Raw genomic sequence first — 18,953 nt, 5'->3', positions numbered from 1 at the left:
TAGAGCTTCCCGCTGAATATGTAGACTCTCCAGCCTCACTCTGCTCAGCTGGTTTTTTGCTCGACACAAAATCACTGTGATTGGCTGCTCCATCAGAACGCACATATTAGTGATTTATTGTTAAATTTGCACTGTTTTGCTACAGTTTCTGGTTGAACAACGTTTCCTAAAAAGCCAGTTTAGTGCAGTGCACAGGCTCTTCAACGCACCACCACCTGAATTTAAATAAACTGTTTGTTATGTTTCATCAGGACAGAAAGTGTCCCAGATGTTCACAGACAATCTGTGAAAAGTGCTTCCTTAACCGTGTTACGCTCTGCGCCTCAGCCCATCCGAACAAAAAAAAAAAAAACTACATCAGAGGAACCTAAGACCAAACATTAGCGTGAGAAAAGGCATGTGTGACGTGAGAGCATCATGCTAAATGCTTGAGAGTTGGCAGCTCTGTAGAGCCCCTTGCATATCGCTTCAACATGTGGAAAGTGACAGAGCTGCAGTCTCTAAGCTCTGATTGGACAATCGCTGCTTGGGAGAGGGGGTTAACGAACTGTCAGTTGTGGTTTTTTTACATTCTGGACAGTCAGTGAAGATGCTTCCTTTACTAGCCTCTCTGCTGGATTTAGACACAAATTAAACAGACAGACATGAGAGTGACATCAGTCTTCTCATCTAAATTTGCCACCAGAAAGCTAATTATCTTGTAACTACTCCTTTAACGTTGCAAAATAAAGTTTGGTTGCTGCAGAGGGGGGAGCTCGGGGACGGGTCACATCACAGTAGCATGTTGATATCAAAAGACCACCAAGGACACTATTAAGACAGAAACAACACAGCTGATTATCTCATTAATAACACTGATAGTTCAAAAAAAACACCCTGGGGAATTTTTTGTAATACTTGACTGAGTCCACTGGCACTTGATATCTGAAAGATTCATGGTCTCAGGTACGTCTTCCTCAGGGCTTTGAGATGACGTGTCCTTGGTGCCCTTTTTGAAATGCAAACAATCTAAGGCATAAAAACAATGTCGTCTAAAAAAAGGTATAAAGCTAAAACCAGAGACATTCAGTCTGTTCTCTCAAAGTAAAAAAACTTAAATAATTGCATAAATAAAGCGTGTGATTATGAATGTTTCCGTCTGTATGCGACATGTTAGCGGTGTCCTGTACAGGCGCTGGATGCAGTGATTATGTATGAGTCTACATATATAATGTTGGTTACATCATAGAGTTGCAGTATTGAGGTAACTTCATAGTAGGAGTAAAGGCGAGGGGGGGGGGGGGCGGGGGGGCACTTGAACTGTACTCGGCTCTGTGAAGAAGCCACACAAACATGCATCGGACAGAAGTGAAGATGTAGATAAGAGGTGTTAGTGTGTTCGTCCCTTTTGTTCGCCTCATTCAAGTTTTAAAAATCGCCCAAATAAAGCATCATAATACTGATTTTTTTTTTTTTTTGTGACATTTAACGCACCGCATGATGAAACAGTCTGTGTGTACCAGCAGCCTCCTCTTCTTCTTCTTCATGGGTTCAGGTGGTGCAGGGGCAGGTAGGGAGTGGGGCAGGACGGTCAGGGTAGCAGATCTTGCAGCGCTGAGTCGTCCAGTTCGTTGACGGCGACGATGTGATCCAGATGTTGCAGGTACCGCTCCTGGTCTCGCATGAAGTGTGGGATTCTGGTCCGCGGGAACACGGCCAGATGTCGCAGCCGCTCCACGTCCTCATAAGACACCTGCAGAGAAGAAGAAGAAGAAAGTTCAACACACAACTGAAAACTTAAACCGGGCCACACTGAAAGTCTAACTTAATATAATACACATGTATCTGTGTGCACACTGAATGATTTAGGGCTGAACGATTTGGAAAAAATATCTAACTGCAGTCATTTTGACTGATCATGTTTACATCATCATTTTTATTTTGATTGAAAAACATGTTAAAATGACTATGGAGTGATTTCTTTTGCAGGAATCTGCACCAAATGAAGATTTTTTTCAGTCTGCAGAGTCATTTTGCTTTTAACAAATGCTGAACCTTTTGATGAGATTTTGATTAATTGTGCAGCCCTGCTGTCAGTGGTGGAAGAAGTACTCATCTTGTACTTAAATCTACTACAAGGAGTTTTTAACTGGTTATGAAAGGGTCTCATTATAATACTGATGTTTCTATATGACCTATATAAGATCATCTATTTCTATTTAGTTATTCTTTATGTCTGTCTTGAGACCAGATGAAATGATTTTGCACGCAGACTCAAAGAGCCTGTTTACTTTTTCCCAGGCAAAGTTACAGTGAGTAGTAAATCATCAAGTTAAAAAGAAGCATGAGGAGATTTTTCTTTAAATAATTTTATTTTTGACAGTTGCAGTGGAGGAAACACTATCACTTTTATCCACAGGGAGCTCCAAAATCAACAAAATATTTAAGTTTCTTGTAGCGATTTTAAGTAAAAGAAGCATCCCCAAATATCTGCATCAAAATATACCGAAAGTACAAAAAGAAAAACACTCATTGTGTAGTTTGGATTTCTAGTCTCCATGTCTGGGTAGCTGCAGGGCATATTAAATGAGGATTTTTGTAAAGCTCCCTTCTGGCGAAGAAAGTAATAGCTGCAGGCTAGGGTGTTGATACACAGCAACATGGGCGTAGGTGTCAGAAGCTCACACACAATGCATCCTGGTACATGCAGGCAGTGCAAACACGCTCTGCAAGCAGGAGGAGTTTTCTCAGTCAACATAATCGGTAAGTAAGTAAAGTTTTTTTGTTTTTTTGTAAAATAGCAGCAGTGAGGAACTTTTTGTTTCAACGGACTACATTTCCCATCAACACTGACTGGACATCCACATGAAAAGCACAGAAATTTCCCTTTAATGTTGCAATTATTAAATATGGAGCTAATTTTAATTACTCTACATACTGCTGGGCAGTTTGTGAATTTACCCCCCAGATCAACAGAGTTTTATCTTAACCAATGACATCATGTCATCATAATGAAGGCATTAAATTCATATAATAGGGGAACAAGTCTAAATATCCACAGTGTAGTATTACTACTTGTAGAAAAGTAAAGGATCTTTATCTGTATTTTTTATGTGAGTCACCTTGTAACTCTTGTTTTTGTTTAAAGGCGTCGTGTCTGTTTAAAGGTGCTGACACTGACCTTTCCCAAAGAAGTCAACGTCTTGAAGTCGATGTTCCGTCGATGCCGAAGGATTCGAAGGATCCCGTCCAGATAAACCTGATCTTTACTGAAGCAACCTGAAACATGCAACATAACAGAGAGCGTAAAAATAAAAGTTACATTTTACTGTAAAACTTATGTGAGAGATATTATAAGAATATGCGGTGGGCAGCTCCTGTCTTTTTTCTCAAGTCCAGATCAGAGAAAGGAAGAGTTAATAAAAATGTTTAGAAACTCATCAATATATTTCTCTTTGCCCTGGGTTTTGTCTCTCAGGCTACACAGGTGATTCTTTCCTGCCCTCTGATTGGTGGAAGTTGTACCTGCAGAAGCTACTCAGGGCTGTAAAAAAATACAACCAACTCCCCCAAATGTTTTCAGGTAAAAATAAAAAATAATTTATTAATTCACAGTCAATATTCTTCTAAAAATAACTGAATCAAAGATGTGGCAGAAGAGAACAATGGTTCAGGATACAAATACAGAATATATCTGTCATAAACTATAAACTTTCTAACTCTGATAACTGAACATGATTTTTAAGAAGGATTAATCACTGACCTCTGTGTGTCTGTACTGTACGTCTGTGTATGGAGGAGCTGCACTGACGCAGAGAGGAGAGATGCTGCAGCCGTGTGATAATAAATTACATCAAAATTTAAATGTCGGCACTCATCAATACTCTGGTCTTTAATAACCCCCACATGTGAAATACAGTGTGCTGTACAGGATTTTAGTAATCAAATTACTCGAATTACTCAAGGAATCGTTTCAACCCCAAAATGTCTGTCTGTTGTTTTACGGTTTGTTGAATTAACAGGAATAAAACCAGTAAAGAGTGAAAAACCATTCCAGGTCTTTAGTGGACTTTAGTTTTCTGTCTGGTCTGATAATATAACTTCAGATAAAGTCAGAATAATAACTACAACCTCAGTACTTAAACATGTTACTAAAAGGACCAGTGTGTAAGATTTAGGGAGGTTTGCTGAAAGAATATGACAGAAATTAAATACGATACTTGTAAATTGTCACTAATGTATGCTCCTCTTCCACAGAGGCCGTCGTGGTTCTACAGTAGCCCAGAAGAGACAAACCAAACACGGCTTCAAGAGAAAAACCTTCTCTGTCTCTGTGTTTGCAATCTGCAAGCTCACCACTAGATGCCACCAGATCCTTCACACTGGTCCTTTAACACCTCCATGACAGTGCCAATAAAAACTTAACATTATTGGCACCATGATAGAAAGTTTATGACAGTAAAGTTGTATCGAACTGCATTAGATCACACAGGTGTGTCTAATAAAGCAGCCACTTCAATGTTAAACGGTGCTACATAAAAGCTTGAACAGCACCTTTAATTATGACCTCAGAAATAAACATACAGTATGATTGAAGTTACACAAAAGGAGCGTCTATGTAGCCTGTGTGTGTGTGTGTGTGTGTGTGTGTGTGTGTGTGTGTGTGTGTGTGTGTGTGTGTCTGCGTGTGTGTCCCGTCTCACCAGGCTGCGAGGTGTCCGTCTGTCCCCTCTTGGCTCTCAGGCAGTACTCCCAGCGGACGTCCGGGTCCTGGACGAAGCGGGCGATGTGGCTGAAGAGCTGGCTGAAGCTCATGCTGGTGGCGTGGTACACCGTGTAGTAGAGCAGGGCCGCGCGCCACAGGTACGGCTGTTTCCGTAGCAACACGCTGTGCAGGCTGGCCAGACCTTCCTCCGTGGGATTGGCCGGTTTCAGGCCGAACTGCTTCCTGCCCTCGGAGGTGGACCACGGCTGCAGGTTGTTGTTCACCCCTCGCAGATAATGTGTACCTGCAACAGCATTAAAACAATCCAAATGATTTTTTATTCACTTTTTTTTTGTTTTCCTATATACTTTTATTTTACCTGATCTTTATTATTTATTGACTTTAGTGTTATTTTCATCTTACAGTTTTGTAACGTGTACTTTCAGCCTGAAGGCATCAGCTCGTTCTCCTTCTGTTGTGGTTCTGTGTTCTAAATATAGCGTACATTAAACCGATATTGATCTCTGCGAGGTAAAATGATTGTTTGTGTGAAAGGAGTCTGCAGTGATCTCACAGCTTCAGCAATGGACAAGGATTTCTTTATGACTGGTTCTTCGAAGCATGCTCAATTCAAAGCCACTGCAGGAATTTAGATTAGAACGACCTTCTAATACTTTTCTAGATGTTTGTGTACATGAGGCCCCAAATTACATTGATAGAAGTTTACTGTGGATTTGAGTTTCCAGAGGTTTTAACTGGTGATCAGTCTGCTCATAGCAGAACAGTCGGCTAAAATACAACCTGAATGTTTTCTAATGCTCTTTGCTAATAAAAAGAGTGACGAGAGATAAAAGATCAGTTAGCATCAGATCCAGGAATTGGAACTGGGAACCAGATCCAAAATAAAGGGGGCTACGGAGAACCCATCCCTGCACTGTGTGTTAGGTTTTTATATTTAAAATCGTCAGTCAGTCATTCCAGCCAAAAACACTTCATCAGAGTTTGATTTGTTGTATTTTACACCTCTGGGTCTATTTATAGAGTTCGTCTGGTGACTTGTGTCTGTGGATCAAAGTGATCACCTCTACATGTTCCAGTTTCTCCAGCAGACTGTTAAATAAACAAATGGCACGTTTGCTGGTTTCAGTCTTTCAACCAGACAGAGATTCGGTCCTGTTTACCTACAGGAGCACCAGTGAGGTCAAACAGAGATGTTGGGTGATAAAATGGGGCTCATTGTTGGTTTATTCGCTTTGAAGGTGAGCGATGGGGTTGAGGTCAAGGCTCTGTGTGGGCCAATCAGATTTTTACACCTCAAACCAGGTAAACCAGTTCTTTGTGCCCCTGGCTTTGTGCACGGGGGCTTTGTCATGTTGAAACAGGAGAGGAGCTGGTGTCACACAGTTAACACCCTATTGTCTGAAACGTGTTGTAAAAGTCAGACGTCCTTTAACTGAAAATAACCGACCCCACAGAAAACACACACAAGCCCCTGACTGAAAATAGACAAAAGTTTGTGGACAGAGGAGAAGCAGCTCCCTTCACCGTCTCCTGCTTTCATCGCTCTGTTGTGTAACAAAGGAGGAGGAGCGGAGGAAACGTATATTCTGGGAATGGAGACATCCAACTCTTACAGGTGACATGTAATGTGGCTTCAGGCTGCACAACTGGATCAACTGTCAGTGGATCTGAAACTACGCTGCAGTATCAGATGACGCCAGAGCTTTTATTTGAATGGATCGTGTGATGAACTAACAATGAGGGTGCAAAATTACCAATACAACTATTTTTCCCTGATATTCAGTCTGACACTTCCCTCAAGACAATATTTAGAACAAGAATAATGAGAACTTAAACCATCTTAATCATATGCCGACTTTGTTTGGAATGAGCAACATTAAGTAAAGTTTGAGTTGTTTTTTTTTTATATTTTCACCACTTTACCTCGCTATCAGACAGACTTTCCTACAGGAAACCACTGATATACAAGTATAAAGATTGGTATTGTTCACTCTAAAGCCACAAGAGTAATTTTACCTTAAAAAACGTGGAAGTTTTTATTCTCATTATCAGCTTTTTGGTACATGATCATGTGCAAATCAAGATAAGCGAAACAGTCAATTGTTATAAGTCGTGTACTATGTAAGGTTCTTTTTGTGATTTTTTTTAATTTATAGTTACTTATAATTATGAATAACACCAGTGAAACTTCACTGTTTCAGTGTCCTGATATCAGGGCCGGTTGAGAAGAGCTTCAGATACTTTGGTTCCACCTTCGACAGTAATCTTAGTTTACCTCACCTTCTGCTCCTCCTGTACAGGGGTATCAAAGAACCCGTCCTTCTCTACTGTTCCACATGATACTTCACCATGATCATCAACACCGACGGAAACAAACTACTCAAAATCACATGTCGCCTTTAAAATCATTGGTCTCTCTACTCCAAACCTCCGAGCCCTCTGACTATCTATGATTTTAGACAATAAAGTTTATTGTTAAACTGTAAAATATCGTTTATCCAGTCCATATCTTTGTCACAAGCATTGGTGGAGCATTTCTCTCCCAATTTCCTGTCTACACTTCAGCTGTCCTACCTAAGATAGAGGCATAAACCCCCCCAAAATAAACAGATAAATACATAAATTTGTATCAATGTCACAATTTGTTTGCTCCCTAATATCAGTGTGGGCATCAACCCCAAAAATCCAGTATCACTCGAGCTCTAGTTGCTTGTCCACTGTTACTTCGATCAATTAGTTTGTGTTATTGTGTGACTTTGGTGAATCTAAAGTAATCCTTTAAAACACAAAAGTCACAAACTAACTGACTGATCGTAGCAGCAGAAAGACCAGCAACACGAGTGATCTGTGAGATAAAATGACTGATTTCAGCCACAGAGTTCGGTTGGATTGAACAGAGTGATATTTGTCTTATATAACGACAGTTTCCTGACGACGAAAAGTCTGTCAGACAGCAAGATCAAACAGTGAAAATATTCTAAATACAGTGTACACTTAAACTGTGACTGATATTTTTAGGAATCTGAAAGATGTTTTGCTGCTGGCGCTGTACTACACTGGTACTCCTGCTATATTTCTTCAAAAGTTACATTTACGGCTGAAAATGACAACAGATCTTCTGATTTTAAATATCTCCACAATAAAAACCAGTTGTCTTCCCAGAGGAGGCTGTTGTTGTTAGTGTGACGTCACGGTAATTTGTTCTTTGTGGGTGTAAATATTAAAGAATAATGATTCTCTACGTAATAACTAGCCTGTGCAAATGCAGTCACTGTGGATAATAACATCTGGTCTGTGCTTTGTCCCAGTGTGTGAGATGAAGATTACCGATCTCGTGTCTCAGCATCCCCTCCAGCCAGTGCTGCCGAGCTCCAGCCAGGTTGATGGTCAGAGTGGGACGACAGCTCTCCACCACCATCACGGCCTGAGACAGCAGCTCGTCAGACAGACGCACCACGACCTGGAAAAACAAACACACACACACTCCATCATCATCGACACCACCACCTAGTTTTCATGTTACAGGGTTTTATGCTGCACAGAGTGTGAAGCCTCCCGAGTCACATTGTGATTTATGACTTACATTTACATTTATGCATTTAGCAGACGCCTTTATCCAAAGCGACTTACAAAAAGAGGATTAACAATCAAGCTACACAGATTTGACCTCCAGTTTAACCAGTAACATTTCCTTCTTCCTCATGTGTCCTCACTGGATGCTTGGACCAAGTTAGTCTTTAAACATGACAATAAGTCAATAAAACAGCTCTCTGGTGCCAAAAGACAGACTGAATAAACGTTTTCCACCTGGAGGAAACAGAAGTTCTTTTCATGGAACTGTTGCTGTGTCACTGACTTCAGCTGCTACTCAGAAAAAAAAAGTTTATTTCACAGGCTGCAGGAATTTAGGGATTCCACCATGACCATTGTTCTCATGTTCCAACAGCGTGGCTTCATAGTAAAAGAGTTCAGGTACTAGACTGACCTGCCTGCAGTCCAGACCTGTCAGTCTGAACATTAAATATCTCGTCTTTGTACCATATTCAATCGAGTACAAGTTGAAAAGTTTTTGCAAATCATTGCATTCTGTTTTTATTTACATTTCACACAGCATCCCATTCCTTTTTGAACTGGGGTTTTAGTGTAAATATAAACCTTCACAATTCATTTTGTATGACTGTTTGGTGGCTGACAGCCTGGAGGAAGAGGATGTTACTGATGCTGGTGGTCTTTGTGCTGCGATATCTCCTGACAGAGAGCAGGAGGTCAATTGTTAATTGTTGTAGACTGAAGACGGCGGTGAAAATAAATCAGCTAGGAAGTAAAGTGTCATGTTTTCCACTGAACAGAAGAGCTCCAGTGAAGGGCGTCGTTGAGGGAGTATCACATGATTTTGATTAAAGCGGATTTAAAGAGTGTAACAGAGGTGTCGAGAGGAAATGTGTGAAACATGATTCATTATCTTACATTTTGAGTCAGATATTCTGCCATATAAAGTTTTCTTGGACCAGTCAGGCCTTTTGTTCCCAAACCAGTTCTGCGTAGACTTCGCTGGAAATTTGGACACAGCTGGCTTGTGTGCAGACATAATTTAGGGACATGTGGAGATGAGATGTGCAGCAGCAGTAACTTTGGAAAGGAACCTAAATGTAATCAGTGTGGGAGCGAGTCATGAGGCGTGGAAAGCTGACTGTCAAGAAAGAAAGACAGAGATGGAAATCATGAGGACAAGGTCTAAGAGGAGGAAAAAAAAAACACGAGGAAGCAGCTGAGAAAGAGAAGATTCTAGTAGGAAGAGAGAACAAGACGGGTAGGGTGTACTACATACTTTCCTGATATTTCACCAAGATATACGGTATGAGACGGTGCTTTCCTGGCACACTCATCCAATTTAAGATAAAACGCGATTCATCAACATACTCAGTTTGGTAAGAATAAACTGTCAGCGCACGTTTCATGAGTCTCATGTATTTTCCTCTTACTGCTTTGTTAAAGCACAAATATAAGAGAAAAATAAGAAAACATTCATGCACGAGACCCAATGTGCCGCAAACAGTTCCATCAGGAAAAATTACCAAGTTCAAAATAGTGACATTTCTTCAAAATCACTTTATTTTACGTCTCATTTAAAATTTTGCCGAAAAATAAACCATTGATCGAATCTGTAAAAAAAAACCCAATAAATTGCCCATCAGTGATAAAAGATTACTTTGACTTTAAATTCTGTGCTCTCAGCTGCCTTTCATGTCTAACCTGAGGCCAACAATCACCAGTTAAAAATTCAGTGAAACTTTGACTAAACTGCAGGAGGAGGAGGAGGAGCCGGCAGCCAGGAGGGGAGGACAGGAGCGGTTCTAAGTAGAGGACGTAAAAATGCACTTAGCTTATTATTTATAGATTACTCAGCACCTTGATGAGTGAGTGAGTTTAGCAGTTGTCACAGTCTCATGAGTCTCCTGCTCACAGTCACACATTTGTGCACACAGCAGAAACGCTCCCTCGCGGGTACAGTTTGAAACCACAAGTGTAAATAATTAAACAAGTGATGGTTGATGTTTGGCACTGTCCATGCTGGCTGGCTGTCACACTGACTACGTTTACATGCACAAAGATATTCTGGTTTTTGCCCTTATTCTGAAAAAGACAGTATTCCTACTCAGCTGATTACATGGTTAATGAAAATCAATATTCTGCTAATATTCCCGTTTACACTCCGATTAACTTCATCCTACAGCTTATCCAATAACCTGTTGTTTACAAGTCTCTCTTGTTTAAAAGTAGTAGAGTAGTCAGTGTCATTACTCACTAGGACATCTAACATTTATGTTATTGATAACACCTGTACTTCTTCTTGCTATGAAACATCAAAATGTCAGCTGTGATGAACAGCGTAGTGGATTAATGCTCAGATTTAAGACTGCAACTAATTATTATTTTCATCTCCATCATCATCAATTAATCGATAAGTTGTTTGGCCCTTAAAGTGGTGAAAAGTTTTTGATCAAAACCCAAGATGACATCCTAAAATGTCTTGTTTTGTTCACAACCAAAGGATAATCAGTTTACTCAGATATCAGAAAACACTCACATTTAAGAGACTGAAATCAGAGAATTTGGACTTTTAATCAAAAAATGACTCAAAATTATTAATCAATTATCAAAATAAATGGAGGTGGATTTAATAGTTGATGACTTCTTGATTAATTGTTATAGTCAGACTACTTTTTTGTTGTAACAAGCAACATAATACATTACTTTTGAGAATACTCAGAAGAGAGTGTGGTTTTATTCTGCCTGGAACAAACTGCCTTTGGCTTTAATAAATTCTACCAAAAGATTGCAACTTTCCTGTGCAATTTTCACTTGTTTCCACAATTTCATTGCAAAAAATTGCCTAAAAACATTGCAACATGCACTACAACTTTTTAGAAAAGCTGGCGTGAAACCAGGTGTTTCAGGCCGCAACAATCCCCAACACAGCCTGTGAAACACTCACCTCTCCCACACAGCCTTCTTTCTGCAGATATTTGCGTACAGCAGCCCAGACTTGACTTTTAGGGAGGATGCTGCCACCCGTCACTTCTTCAAAGTTCTCATAGGAGCCAAACTTCCTCAGGACGCACTCCATGATTCCAACAGCCTGCAGGTAAACAGGAAAGTACTCATCGTCATCGTCATCATCATCATGTGGCCTCACAGGTGCCTCAGGTGTTAGACATACTGTACCTGTTCCAGGAAGAGGCCTGATCCCTCCCTGTACTTCTCCAGCACGCTCCTCGGCTCCGGCTGCATGTACTCAAACTGAGGCTCGTACTTGTAGTCGGACTGGAAGAACGTCTGCTTCTCCTGCTCCAGGTTCAGAGGCCTGAGGGCGACGAGGAGACACGGCCTGGAGCCTGTAGGCGCCGTCGTGCTCCCCACCCCCTTCGCTATATGAGGCAGGGAGGTGGCAGGTCGCATTTGGCCCCTGCCGGCCCGGAGCCCCAGGGAGTAATTCACAGAGCAGGTGCTCTCGCTGCGGCGCATCCACCCGCCGGCGCCCAGGCTGGGGCTGGTCAGGCTGCGAGCAGGGGGCGAGGGGGCCGCCGAACCGCTGCGCCACGGAGGCTGCACGATCCGCCTGTCTGCCATCTGCTCCTGGGACCCTCGCAGGCGCTGGGGCGTCATCTCCAGGCTGAGGGGACGGCGGAGCGGCGGTCTGGGCGTGGCCCCGCCTCTTGATGATGCTGAAGATGCCCTCCTCTCTACCACATGGCTGCTGTTCGTCTGGGCTGGAAGTCCGTTGTGGGACACCTTCCCTTTCTTGGCAACATTGCTCCTCTTGACCGGCGTTCTGGGCGTTGCGGCGGAGCTGCCGGAGGTTTTTGGTGGATCTGCTCGGACGTCGGGCTCCAACACGTCCCTGCTGCTCCTCCCAACATCGTCACCCTCAACCTGATCCATGAAGACCTCACCTGAGTCCAACACCATCACCACGGCCGCCACGCCACAGGCTCCACCTTCCTCCAGCCCCAACGCTGGTGACACAACAGAAAGATTAAAGGAATAGTTCAGCTTTTTCAAAGTGGGGTTGTATGCTGTGCAGTTTTGATTGTGTATTTGTCTTATTTTTAGTGTAATTCTGGTGTTGTGTTTTTTGTGTTTATTATTTTTTGTGTCTGCTGGTGAGTTATGTCTGTTTTTGTTATTAAATGCATTAAAAAAAAGTAGAGTTGCTACAATTAATCATTATATTTAAATTGTTTTGTATTATTTATTAACAACCTGCACCCAGTGAAAAATAAATATCACTGAATACTTCAGGCAATAATTATATTACTCTGGAAATACTTGTTAACAAAAGCAGAACAACAAACAACCAACAACAACAAAGCAGAAACCCACCCATTTCAGCTAGACAGGTCACAAGATATTAGCTAATTATGTATTCTGCCTCTGATTGGCTGTGCCTAAACTTAAAGGGACAGTTCATCCAAAAATCACCCAAAATCCTCTCAGCAAACTGAATATCTTTGGGCTGTTGACTTAAAAAAAAATACACCTGAGGACACCATCATAACAACATTTGATATTGTTCGTTAAGGACTCAGTTTTCAATTTGATCAAAAACAAAATTAGGGTGCTTTCACATAGGGCTGGGCAGTATGACAAATTTTTCATATCACATTTTTTTTTTTAAATCATATCAGTTTCACGGTATTCGACAATATTTTTTTTCAAGTGGGTAAGTGTTCTTACCCACATTTTCTTCTAATGAGAAAAGAATTACTGCAGTTGATTGGCTTTAAACAGCCCATTTTACTGTCATAAGGACTGTATCATATTTGTTTTTTTATATATGTCCAGACACAGGTTAAAGCATGACTCCTTCAAAGTATGGTTACCATCACATGGCAGGGACGACTATATGATTAAACGTCCCCAAACACACTAGTCGGCACCAGAAATACTAGTCGTTTAAAATATTTAAAAACAAAATATTTGTCATTATTTCATTCATGCACGATGCCAGTTATCTGTTGCCTCTAAGATTTTATGCAGCGGCTCTGTCAGACGGCAGCCCCTCTCACCCAGCGCGTATGAACCGATCGCCGTGGCAACACCGGATGTTTACATCAGCGAAGTCTAACAGATTAATGTAGACTGTGACAGAATTAGTTGATATATATTCACTCGACTGGAGAAACGTGACCATATTAAGCACAAACACAGACATAAACCTGCAAGCGGAGCTGCTACTGCTAGCACTGCTAACGTTAGCCACGCTGTCGTTAGCCACGCTGTGTGTCAGGCTGGCAGCTAACGTTAGCCACGCTGTCGTTAGCCATGCTGTGTGTCAGGCTGGCAGCTAACGTTAGCCACGCTGTCGTTAGCCACGCTGTGTGTCAGGCTGGCAGCTAACGTTAGCCACGCTGTCGTTAGCCACGCTGTGTGTCAGGCTGGCAGCTAACGTTAGCTCTGGGTCCTTTACCTGCAGACACTGCGACCCTCTTCGGTCTGAAAAGGTGAAGCGTTTAGTGAGTTGTTGTCACGTTTTGTACATTAATGTGTAAGGTTTGTATTGCACAACGCAAACTAGCGCGCATTTCAGCGGCATTTAAAGTACGATTTGGCGATTGTAGACTGACTAACGGCTTCAAACAGCTCTTAATACACGGTATTTTTTTCGGACAGCGTTTAACATTATACATTAGGCTAATAAATTCTGCTAAATTTTAACAGTTTTCTGGGTGTTTTCTTAGTGTTAGACTAGTCTAAATCAAATTTTGCGTTTAATCGACAGGGAAGTTAATCGCCAGGAACATCTCTAGTGCACACGCTCAAGCAAGCACGCCTGTGGTGTTGGTGTGCAGCAGTGAAATGGGTCCCCGCTGAAACACTTTCCCGCCGCGTACGTTCCGGACGTTGTTTGGGCTATGCACTGGTATGGCGGTATATGAAAAATTAATATCGTAACGAAAATAAAGACCGGTTTTCGGTACGAACCGGTATACCGCACAGGCCTACTTTCACACATAAAAGTCCGGACAAAGGTCCAAACCAAGGGTCTTTTTTTGAGACGCTATGTAGATTTAGTCTGCATAGTTTTGGTTTCACATCGCAATTCCAAGCAGACTAAAGAACTTTACATGTCATACCAGCATCCTGTCGTCATCACCTACGTGGGTTGTCTCTTCCTGACACTGACTGGTTTGTAGACAGGTGTGCATCTGACGTTGACGTGTTTATAATTTGGCAGGTGGCCTGACCTCAGTGGTCGTTTAGTTTGGTTTGGTCATTTGCTCATTTTGGTTTGGTACCTTGTTTTTCCCTCTTCAAGCTCTGATGATATTCTGTTGTAATTTCCTGTAATTGGTCTGAAGATCTAAAAAATGTTTTCACACTAGAAACAAACCGAGCCATGGTTCAGTTTGATCCGGAGCGAGACCAACTCTTTTCGTCAGACCAAAGTGGTCTGGAGAAGGTTTCACACATGCAATTTTGGTCCGGATCAAACTGAAAAGCCTGTAAGTCCTGACCAAATGAGGTGGGTGTGAAACCTCCCCCAGACCACAGTCTGGACCAAAAAGCCGGACTTTGGTCCAACAAAAAGAGGTGGTCTCAGTCCAGACTGAGCCATGATCATACTGAACCATGGTTTGGTCCAGATGGGGACATATTTAAACCAGATGTTTAACTGACATCTGGACTGATGACTTTATAAAGAGTCAGACTCATAAAAATGCAAACACTTTTCATTTGTTGTTTCACTTTGGTGCTGCTGTTTGTAGATCCATAATAATAAAATTACGTTGACAATAATGTGACGGCCACTGAAGTCAGGCTACCTGCTGAACTGTAAACACGCCGACATCAGACGCTCGCCTACAAACCAATCAATGTCAAATATAGGTAGACGCAGCCCACAGAGGCGATGACGACAGGATGTAGATAAGTGCAATGTGAAATCGCCGTGGAAATGAAATGACAAAATCTAAACAGCGTCTTTAAAAAAAAGAATTACAAAAAAAGGATTTACAGTCAGCCTCCCGCTGCTTCTCCAGACTGGGGGGCGTGTCGACCTCCATCTACTGTAGGAAATACACTGACTATTGATAAGTACCTCCTACACCTCCACTCGAAATAATCAGAACTACCCCTTTAATGCATACTGCTTACTATTATTGGGGATGTGATGGCACTGACTGCTGTTGCTGCTTTAATTAGAGCTGATAAAAATGAATGCAGCAGGTCAGTGTTAATGTCTGTGAGCGTCGGTGTGGAAGACACAGACCAACAAAGAGAAAACAGACCATCTGTACAGTCCAGGATGTCTGGAGGCTCCACAGGAACAAAGCTTCCATCACAACTGTTAGTAGAGTATTAAGCTAACATTTACTTGTGGTGACAGAAAAAACAAACTACTGTTTAATTTTGAAGTCTCCATGGAGAGCAAATAACTGAGAGGAGAGTTGACAGTGATTCATTCTGGAGACAAACAAACAAACAAACAAACAAATCAGTTCAGCACCAACGTTTCCTGTCAGGAGGTTTTTTTTTTTAAACTCCTTAAACCAACATCAACTCCTCAAACAAATAACTCACCAGCAGCGAGTCCCGGGACTTCTGCTGACGGTTTGTCGCTTTCAGCCGGTTCATCCGCTCATAACGGCCGCGGCTCTTCTCACACTGAGCCGGGCAGCTCTGTGTTTTATCCGAGGACGGTGACAGTGTGCGGATAGCGGTTCAGTGTGGAGCGGGGCCTGAGGCGCCTGCCTGGGCCGGCCAGGAAGCGGCGGATGTGTTGGAAGATATGACGCGGTACGCCGGGAACGACGCTCCTCTACGTCATTACGTACGAGCAGGGAGACGAATGGGATCATACGTGGGTCAGCTGTTCATTTCAATTAGATTAAAAATAGATGTTTTACACTTTCATGACAAGAGTGAAAGTGATTGTGAAAAAACTGTTTATTTTATATAGGTAATTTTATATTCACATATGTAAATTGATTTAAAAATAACCACAAATACAACAATTTAAAATCTTTATTGGAACATTACATGGACTGAAATAAAAAATAAAAATAAAAAATTGAAAATATAGAAATGTGTAAAATCTTTTATTTAATACTTTCATTAATTGTTACATGTTCCCTCGTGTATATATTCCTGTTTCTCTGTTGTCTGTTGTTGTTTTTGTTCTGTTGTCATATTATGTTGATTTTGATGTTTTGTATGTTTTGTATGGCTTTAAATTAATTACTCCATCAATCAATCAGTGACTTTATTTCAAACAAATAAATAAAAACAGATAAAAACAAACAAGAGTAACCGAAAGAGTCCATAAAGGAGTAAGTAGAAGTAACAGTGGCAAGAAAAAGTATGTCAACCTTTTGGAATTCCATGGTTTTCTGCATTAATTTGTCATAAAATGTGATCTGATTGTCATCTCTTCTAGTCATTCCATAGCATCTCTGTTGGGTTGAGGTCTGGGCTCTGACTTGGCAACTCCAAAAGGCGGATTTTCTTTTTCTGAAGCCATTCTGTTGTGGACTTGCTCCAGTGTTTTGGGTCATTCTCTTGTTGCATCATCTAACTTCTACAGAGTTTCAGCTGACATGCAGACATTTTCACATTATCCTGAAGATTTTTTCGATAAACATGGGAATTCATCTCCCCCTCAATGATTGCAAGCTGGCAGGCCCTGATGCAGCAAAGCAGGCCCAAATCATGTTTTCATGATGATATGTGGTGCCCTTTTTACGCCAGATGTAGTGCTGCGTGTTCTTTCCAAATAGTTCAATCTTAGTTTCATCAGTCCACAAAACATTTTGCCAACACCGCTGTGGAGTGTCAACGTGCTCTTTCGCAAACTTCAGGCATGCAGCAATGTTGTTTTTAGTAAGCAACAGGTTCCTTCGTGGTGTCCTGTTCAATGTTTTACGTACTGTAGACTCATGAACACAGATGTTAGTCAGTTCCAATGATGCCTTCAAATCCTTGGCTGTCACTCAAGGTTGTTTCTTTACCTCACTGATGAGTCTTCGTTGTGCTCTTGGGGTCATTTTGACTGGGCGCTCACTTCTTGGTAGAGTAGCTACAGTCCCAAAGCATCTCCCTTTGTAGATCGTTTGCCTAACTGTAGACTGGCAAATGTCTAAAGTCTTTGAAATCACTTTGTAATCCTTTATAGCTTTATGTAAATCAACAATTCTTGATCATAGATCCTCTGAAAGCTCTTTTTGGCGAGGCATGGCTCACATAGGCATATTCTTCTTGTGTGGAACAAACTCAAAAAGTTTGAGTGTTTCTTATCAGTCAAAGTAGCTCTAGTCCAAACCTCCAAATTAATTTTCTTAACAAGACTCCAGGTATGTTAACACCTGACTCCAATTAGCTTTTTTGAGGTCATTAACTCAGGGGTTCACATACTTTTCCCGCTAGCACTATGAGGTTTTTATGGTTGTTCTCAATAAAGACATGAAGATCAGAATTTCTTTTTTGTGTTATTATTTTAGGCACTTATTTGTCAATACCCTTGACTTAGATGACAATCAGAACATATTTTATGACAAATTAATGCAGAAAACCATGAAATTCCAAAAGGTTCACATACTTTATTTCCCTACTACTTTCTCACTTCTGTGCTATTAACTCATGTATCATAGTATAATAACCTTGTATAATTATATATAATATATAATATAATAAAGTAATGCTGACAATGAGCTCAAAAGGTTCTGATGTTTTACCATTTTGTTCAGCAATTTTCTTAACAAGTGAACATCACTTTTATGATTTTTTGCATTCACCAGAGGAAAAAAGCTAAGCTACACCATGATGACGTTTAACGTCAACAACAACCACTGTACCTCATTTAGTGACTGTTATTAACTGCCTTTTTAAAAAATGATAAAAGCTTCAAGATTCATGAGTTGGGTATTTATTGATGTATTTTATGTCATGGAACAAAACATGAAAATCTCTTAAATTTGTGTTAACAACAGTAACAGCAGTAAGACATCTACCCAAAAAAAAAAAAAAAAAAAAACATTCAGAAAACCTGCTGACTTAGAGAGAAGGGAACCGGAAGTGCTAGTATGCAAACTCACTTCTGTGTTTTAGGACTCATTCCTGCAGCACTCTGATAAACTAGAGATGTACCAAAAACATTTTTTGAGATAAAACATTTTGAGATAACAGCGTTAAAAAAAAAATAACTGCAAACCCTGCTGTCTTGTGTAAACTGGACGTTCCAGGGTTAAATGTGTGCACAAGGTCACTGTGAGGGAAAGGATGACGATGTCTCATTAAAATACACATTTTATTCAAATTATGTGCAAATAATAGCAATAGAATTTACATACAAAGGAACAATATAGAGGAGATACAGTCTTTAAAAGCATTATAGAACAATTAAGAACACTGTAAAGCAAATATATCAATAGTAAAACAAGTCTGAAAGTTTCTGAGCAAATTTTTATCAAATGTTTTTGTCCTGGCTCTCGCTTCCTATCATTTGCATTATTCTACCTCTGCTGCCCCTTATCTTTCACTACGATGGTTATACAATGAACGGCCGCAAAGTAAATTTCTTATCAGCTTAATTCACACAAATCAGCCTGTTCACCCTGCTGCCGCCTGCAAAGCCCAACAGAAAGATCTGCCTCCACCACCAGACTGCAGAGCAGCTTCTTTCTACAGACTGCGACACTTCAGTTCATCCCACGTTCTGCACCATAGAAAATACTTTATTTACATGACT

The 18,953-nt window shown here is 41.0% G+C and overlaps 1 protein-coding gene across 3 annotated transcripts; it reads right to left on the bottom strand.

Annotated features, from left to right (window-relative positions):
- Positions 1-92: 92 nt before the first annotated feature.
- On the bottom strand, positions 93-16,216 carry kiaa0895l. 3 transcript variants are annotated; one of them, XM_084722895.1, is made up of 7 exons: positions 15,791-16,212; positions 11,432-12,222; positions 11,202-11,345; positions 8,033-8,165; positions 4,683-4,988; positions 3,161-3,258; positions 93-1,732 (listed from the first exon to the last, which is right to left on the bottom strand). In XM_084722895.1, the coding sequence occupies exons 2-7, from the start codon at positions 12,173-12,175 to the stop codon at positions 1,571-1,573; spliced, it is 1,587 nt and encodes a 528-aa protein (XP_084579021.1). In that variant the 5' UTR covers positions 12,176-12,222; positions 15,791-16,212; the 3' UTR covers positions 93-1,570. The 3 variants fall into 3 exon arrangements, with proteins under 3 accessions (XP_084579021.1, XP_084579097.1, XP_084579177.1); XM_084722971.1 differs by lacking the exon at positions 15,791-16,212 and adding an exon at positions 13,677-14,069; XM_084723051.1 differs by lacking the exon at positions 93-1,732 and adding an exon at positions 2,500-2,705 and having other exon boundaries at positions 15,791-16,216.
- Between the last annotated feature and the right edge of the window lie 2,737 nt (positions 16,217-18,953).

Source organism: Lutjanus erythropterus, chromosome 1, assembly GCF_056507025.1.
Source record: "Lutjanus erythropterus isolate fLutEry1 chromosome 1, fLutEry1.hap2, whole genome shotgun sequence".
Lineage (NCBI taxonomy): Eukaryota > Metazoa > Chordata > Actinopteri > Lutjaniformes > Lutjanidae > Lutjanus > Lutjanus erythropterus.
Note: the sequence above shows the minus strand (reverse complement) of the source record. Positions and strands in the feature narration are given on the sequence as shown.

Coding starts and splice junctions, on each gene's coding strand:
- kiaa0895l (XM_084722895.1), bottom strand. CDS start 12,175: ATGGTGTTGGACTCAGGTGAGGTCTTCATGGATCAGGTTGAGGGTGAC. Junction 8,166..11,201: donor AAGAAGGCTGTGTGGGAGAG/GTGAGTGTTTCA, acceptor TTGTTTTTCCAG/GTCGTGGTGCGTCTGTCTGA. Junction 3,259..4,682: donor GACGGACACCTCGCAGCCTG/GTGAGACGGGAC, acceptor TGCATGTTTCAG/GTTGCTTCAGTAAAGATCAG.